This window comes from Argiope bruennichi, chromosome 10 (assembly GCF_947563725.1).
Source record: "Argiope bruennichi chromosome 10, qqArgBrue1.1, whole genome shotgun sequence".
NCBI classification, from domain to species: Eukaryota; Metazoa; Arthropoda; class Arachnida; order Araneae; family Araneidae; genus Argiope; species Argiope bruennichi.
The window spans coordinates 21,140,558-21,148,061 of record NC_079160.1 but is presented as its reverse complement, the minus strand read 5'-3'; the positions used below and the strand labels follow the sequence as shown (position 1 = coordinate 21,148,061).

Genomic DNA, 7,504 nt, shown 5'->3' with positions numbered 1-7,504 from the left:
CCAAATAAAATTAGCAGCTTGATAGTTGAACATAAAATAGAGGGATTAACACATTAAACAGATATATTACTCCTATTTTTTATTGTTCTTTATAATGATTTATTGCCACTTTTTATATATTTTACAGTTTATGTACATTACAAACAAAAGAATAAATAAAGAAAAATATAATGACATTTAATTCATGTTAGCAAATTATTTTCATAAAAATATTTTTACAGTTAAGTATAGTTTTTATATTTACTGAATTTTAATGTGAACAGTATGTTACAAACTGATTAAAATAAGCAAACAAATTAAACATTTGAAAATATTTTGTTCATTACTTTCAAAAAAAATTTTTATTTTGCAAAACAAAAAAAAAAAAAAAAAAAAAATTATGTGAAAGAAAACTTATTTTATATATACTTAGCTATGGCACTGTTTAATGTACCTTTTTTAACACTTTATAGCTAATGAATTGCAATTTGTAATATTTTAATTCCATTTAAAAAGAATTATTGCTTTAAATAATTCATGAAAATGAATTTTGAAACCTTTTTTAAGTGTTATCCTTGAAAATGAAGGAATAGGTGTATCCTTAAATCATTACTTCTATTTTATACTAATTAAACATTTGTAATAAACACCAGAAAAAAAATTGTTAATTTATTACGTTCTTATTCTCTAAAAAAGGCATTCAGACAATTTTTGAATTCTATTTTAAATTAATAACATCTCTAAATACAAATATTTAGTTATTAATTCATTTTTAATTTATCACCACAGGTAGCTTCACTCACAGTCTTATAAAATATTACAATCACATATAAATTTAGCAACTAAACTACATATTTACAGACATATATACAGCACAATAATGCACATGACTTCAGTCCTGACACTATTCTATACAATATATTTATTTATTCAAGCTACACATTTCAGCTGATCATATGATATGTCAGCCTGCTGACTATTTCTCTTCCTTCATAATGCTAAGTGCTAGATTTTACAGTATTTTTTAAATCTGTCTAAATTGAATAAATCATAATTTTGAGCAACTGCAGCACCAAATAATTCTCATTTATATGAATGTATGTTTATTTTAATTAAATAAAAAAAATACTTCATAGAAAGTTTTATTTGTTCTTTTTTTATTCCTTGCTTAATTTCAAATTTGGCTCTTATTATTACTTTTTATTTCAATTACTATTTTTAAAAAATAAAAGCTAACAAAAACAAATGTTTTTCAAACTTTTGATTCCCTAGATAGAGATTCAGCTTCTAAAACTAAACAATTTAGGAATTTAAACATTACTAACAACTTATATAAATATTTTAATACTTGTAAGCTGTATTTTACTTTTTAAATAATTTATCTAGTTAAATAAAAAGAATAGGCGATGTTAAAAAAAATATAAGAAAAAATATAGCTATGAAAGAAAGAATTGTTCACATTAAAAATAAAAAAATCATCACACAATTATCGATACAAATATTATGAGCTATATAGAAAAGGAAAACAGCAATCTTTGCTATTATTGCTTAACCTTTAAAACTGACAATTTTCATTAACTGTGCAAGTTTACTGAATGATTATAAATATATAATCAATACAGAAAAAGCATAAAGATTCCCCATAACTAAATAAAAAATATTTTTATGCAATTTTAAAGAAAACATAATTTTAAATTTAAGCAGATGAAAATTCCTCATCTTTTAAGAACCACTATATATTATTATTTTTTTCTTCTTCTTATTTATTTTTCATAGGAAATTATAAAGATATAATAGTCTAAACTTGAGCAAAATTTTATTTAAAAGCATGAACTGTTTTTATAATAAGCTAGAGTACCTGTCCGCATTACAGATTCAGCAGAAATATCAATGTAATTAGATATTAATTAGTTTATTTTTGTGTCATGCATTAACAGTTTATTGCTATCAACATAAAAATGCCAATATAGTTAACGGTATTTATTTCTCTGGTGAAAAAATTGCATAAAATATATTATTAACAAGTTAAAAAAAGTGATCTTTTATAGATTTTTTTTATATTGATGTATCAGGTATTAATAAAAATTATAAAAGCATTTTTATATTCTGTTTCTATTGAAAAATTTAATACATAGAGTAGAATCAATATTGTAATACAGAAATAATCATTTACTATATTACGCAAACAGTTCACTTTGCATAGCACATTTTCCTCACTTATAGCTCTTTGAATTAATTTTAGAAAATAACTTAGTTTATCAACTCTGGTTTACAAATAAAAATAAAAACTCTAATGGAGGAATGATTTAGCTAATTGGTTTTCAGCTTTGTAAATGATTGATATATATTGTGCAATCACAAATATGCATCTACTATTTTTAGAAAATCAATCAATTTTCCACATATGTGATTAATATATTGCTTTAAATGAAATTAGATGGCATTGCATTTTATTGCTGTTTTTCAATGGTTTATTAATAATCAAATAAAGTTACTGGATGCAAATTTTCCCCTCAAGAGTTTAATTAAGATTCTTGGTTCTTACTGAGCTCTGTAGGTTCCAATATATATATATATTTAGAATACTAGGGTACATAATGTATCAAATATTTGGGGGAAAAAAGAATAGAAACCATCAGATTTTGGGATAATGTTTGAATAAAAAATAAATACTATCTTACTTCAGGTAAAAACAGGCAAGAGAATAAAAACTAAATAATATTTAAATTTAGTAACAAAGAGGTTTCTTCTCAAATCAAAATTAATCATTAATTAAATTAATATCTATGATCGACAAATGTAATTATCTTCAGTAAATTATTAAAACTGTTTCTTTCTACATGCTTTTAATGATTCAATTGTAATGTCTAGTGAATGTATATATTGAAATTTTCACTTTCAGAATATTAGTTTTTGATATTCTGAATGTGAAAATTGTATTAACAAACCAATAACATCAAACTACTTTATCAAACATTTTCCGCAAAAATTAAGTACTGCTCTATGAATTTAAAGAAACAAAAATAAAATTAAATATCCATAATATTCTTCTCCTATCTCAAAATAGTTAAAAGTATCGTCTGATTTTTTATGGATTTTATTGAAATAATATATATTATATCAAATTCAGAAAAATTTATTGAGTATTCTTAATATTTTTTCCCGCTTCATTATGATTTATTTGAAAGTTTACAAAAATTTAGAGAGATTTCATCTTTAATTACAAAATTATAATAAAGAATGTAAAAAATTTCATTTTGGGTAGAAGCTCATTATCTATTTTCATATAATGTTACAAATGATATAAAGTCTAGAAATAATCTACATCGAAGCTCAACAGCAAAAGTTGAAATTCGTTGGATTAAAGATGATTTCTGGAACAAATAATTGCTTTAATACTTTCCTAAATATATAATTTAATAATAATTCAGGCACCTTATAATAAACCAGGTACTACAAGGATATAATTTTACTACTACCGAGATAATATGCTTATCAGATATAGGGAAAATAAAGGAAAACAGAACAAAGAATTTGATATTGATATCAATGTATATCAATATAAATAAGAGTACTTGAAAATTTTAAAAATAAGTCTGGAATATTTAAATTAACATCAACAAAATACAAACAATTTTAAACTGAAAATATAAAATAAGGAGCAAATAATTTCTCAGATATTTTGTAGAAGCATAATAGTCAATAAATGCATGTCAAAAATGCTAAATAATTTATTAAAAATTTTCTAGGCTAATGCATATTTAGAATGAAAAAAACAGAAATATAAAATGTCATTTCTTTTCCAGATAAACCTTAATTAATTTTATGGAAGCCCATATTATAGAAAAATGATTTTTCTTTTAAAATTTTGACTAAAACATGAAACTGCAGCCTAAATTTGACTTGCAAACACTTAATTAAAACAAGAAAGTTAAAACACATTCTTTACAACTAAGAGCAAGTAAATGCAAGATAAAAAAAACACTATAATTTCACAATGGCAGTGTCGTAAACAAATCACATACCACACACTACAATCACATACATAGAAAATCACTTTAAAAACAAATTAAAGCTAATAGCAAATTACCTGCAAATTCCAATCCAAAAAAAAGGCAGCAGGCTGCTCACATCAACATTAAAACTCGCATCACAATAATGCACATAGATCAATTCAAACTTGAATTGATTTAACTATACTTTTATCATGCCTATTTTAAAAGCTAAATCAAGTAACTGAATTTCCAATTTGCGGCAATTTGCTATGAGAATTTAAAGTAGCACTCATGTCATCACCAATTGTTGTGACAACTGTTCGTGCTTTCGTACCTCCAATAGTATTCATTTTTGCTATGATGCTAGTTCGAGCTGAACCATTCTGAATCATCAAAGTCTTAGACCCTGTATTAAGAGTTGGATTATCTGGTGCTTTTGGTAAACGTCGCCTTAACCAAGCATGCCGCAAAGCTGCAGGTGGGGTAAGCCTTAAAGCAGGGTCCCATTCTAAACAACCTTTCAGAAAATCAATAAATAGTTCATCATCACAACTTTTCAGAGCAGTTGACCATTCTCGGCTTCCTGGTGGTCCACGCATTTTCCCACGACGAGATCGTCCACCATTGAGAACTACTGTCCCATCAGGAAGCGTCGTTGAAGTGCAATATCTAGGATGACCTTTAGAACTGATAAAAGTTTTGGCTCTTTTGGACTGTTCTACTACTTTCTGAGGAGGCATCCCAATCAGCTCAACAATACAAGCAAGCTGATCTGCTTCATCTTCACCAGGAAGAAGAGGATATCCTGTATAGAGTTCGGCCAAAATGCATCCCAAACTCCACATATCAATCGCTGTGCCATATTTTCCACCAAGTATGACTTCTGGAGCTCTATAGAACCTGGACTGAATGTAGGAATACACTCGCTGGTTCTCAAAACAACTAGAACCAAAATCAATCACTTTTATGCCACTGCGGCCAGGTTGTTTGAGGAGCACATTTTCAGGTTTCAGATCACAGTGTATGACTCGAGAACGGTACAGAACATCTAAGCACTGTAATAGTGAGTGAGCAAATTTACGCACAAGTTGAATATTGAAGCCTTGAAATTTGTTTTTCTTTATCAATTCATACAAGTTAATACTGAGCAATTCAAACGTGATACACATGTGATTACGGAATGTAAAATGTTCCAACATGTGAACGATATTCATAGTATTGTCCTTATCCTGCTTCCTCAAGTGATCCAGGATACGGATTTCCTCTTGAGCTTGTCTGTGAAACCGTTTTTCATTTCGGACTATTTTGAGAGCGACATTTTGATGATTTTTGTGATCATAAGCTTTGATGACTTGGCCAAAGCTGCCTTTTCCGATAATTTTAATCATTTCATACCTGTACGCTATATGGTCGTGCGGTGTATGTAAATAGGAACCTTGATCATCGTCGTATCCACTGTTGTTTGCGGCCCCTATGACGCCTAGACGCTTCTTGGCGTTCGCGCCTATAAAGTAAACTTGTGGGTAGGAGAATATCTCGTGGTGCTCGTAAGGAGTGAGTTTGTGCATATACAATTTCATTACCTGTTGCGGAGAAGCGCCAAGATTCTTCTGCAGTTTGGAGTTTTTATTGCTGAGCTGATCATTGCTGCCGTTGGAGTTGGGACGTACGTCCGACTGAACTGAGTTATCCGAGACGCCATTTTGAAACACCCGAATTTCTGGTTTGTATCTCGATATTGATCCGTTTTTGTCGGAACATATATTAGAGCCATTTTTAGTCGTTATCTGGGGTAGGAAGGACTCATTGCTGGGTGAGATATTCGTCCCATTCGAGATCAGCGATTTCGTCCGAGAAAGTGGCATGCTAACGTACAACACTCATATACAAAATCACTCGCATCAAATATCCGAATTATGTCGGAAAACAGGAGCGTATCCTACATCCAGACACTCACAGCACAAGTAGAAACACTTTCTCGAGAGGTACTGGACAACGTTGGAGGACATTGGTTTTCGTTATAACACCTTGACACTCCAAACACAACTAACAACACACAATGTGCTTCTTCAGTGCACTTCTCTTCACGATCGCTCGGGTCGCTGCTCCTAGAGGCAACTGACTGTTGCTACGCTCCGTTGTTACCGAGATCGACGTCACGGCACGTCACACGTCAACGACCAATGAGGGAGGAGGTTATTTCTATCGTCTGCGAGAAAAATGGTCTAATCAGCTGATCAAAGATTTCGAGGCTGGGAGACAAAAGACAAATTCTGTGTATGCTTCCGATCGCTGGAATTGTTATTTGAAATAAATTCTTCCCAGTCACGACCGATTAATAAGTGAATTGCTTTAAAAGATTAATGGACAATATTTCATCTCAGCAAATATTCTCAAAAATAAACTTTTCGGACTTATAATAGACCAAAATTACTTTAATTTATTTTTAATTGAGTAATTTAAATTGTAATATGGTCTTAAACTACACAAAAATATTTTTATAAAATTGTAACAGGTTTGCAAATACATATATAGTTGCATTCGATTGGACAAAATTCTGAAACTCATTAAAAAAAAATCTAAAATTGTCCGCAAATGTTGTTGCATATAATAAATGAATAAATGCCTAGTTTACTTTCAAAATTTCAATGGTTTGCTTAACAAAGTAAGTTATTCGGGGTCAAAATCCATGATAGCATCAATTAATGCCAAAATTAATTGCGGAATAATACGGAAAATGATACGAGAAAAATTTTAATGAGATCTAAAATCTTAGTTCGCATCACCATAGCGATTGAAGATTGAGCAGCAGTTAGTAATTGAAATTTGATTCTTTTCTCAAGATTTCATTTACCTTGACTGCATCAACTTTTGAGTTCTTCTTCTTAACATCGCTTTTTGAAACATAAAATTTACAGAAAGAGTTACAATTGAGAAAACTATCATGCTAAAAAAAGCATTTTTTACTCATATAAAAATTTTATAAATTATTTTTTGTTGTTGTTGTTCTTTTTAAGAAGATTTTCAAGTTATTGCTTTTCTACAAATTTTGCATTATTTTTAAAAATTTACTCACATTTATAACAATGAAGAAGTGCACTAAAAATATTTTAATATCATTGCAACATGCATGTGCTTAAAAGCAAAAATTAACGAAATGAATTGTATTGGGATAAAGTATACGATACTAAATATACCAGTATATTGAGTTTAGTATATTATACTATAAATATAGCATACTGAAATATAAAATATTTTTAATTTATTAGTATTACTAAAAAAATTAAGGTGATATAAAAATAAAAATGTATTTTGCGAATAATTTTCTCCGACATTCTATTTAAAATTGATTTTTCTAAATTAAAAAATCTTTATGTTAGACTTACTCAAAAAGTAACTATGTGTTAAATTTGGACAACTATGGGACTTTCAATGATGCAATGCCACGTTAATAATTTTCTGTTTAAAACTGCCATTATGTTGAAAAAAAATTTCCGGTTCTTGATATTTTTATGTAATTTAAGAAGGAA

General features: G+C 28.6%; 1 protein-coding gene across 1 annotated transcript; it reads right to left on the bottom strand.

Moving 5' to 3' along the window:
- Nucleotides 1–392: 392 nt before the first annotated feature.
- On the bottom strand, nt 393–6,112 carry LOC129988572 (dual specificity tyrosine-phosphorylation-regulated kinase 2-like). Its single transcript, XM_056096822.1, has one exon. The coding sequence runs from the start codon at nt 5,837–5,839 to the stop codon at nt 4,208–4,210; it is 1,632 nt and encodes a 543-aa protein (XP_055952797.1). The 5' UTR covers nt 5,840–6,112; the 3' UTR covers nt 393–4,207.
- Nucleotides 6,113–7,504: the final 1,392 nt, after the last annotated feature.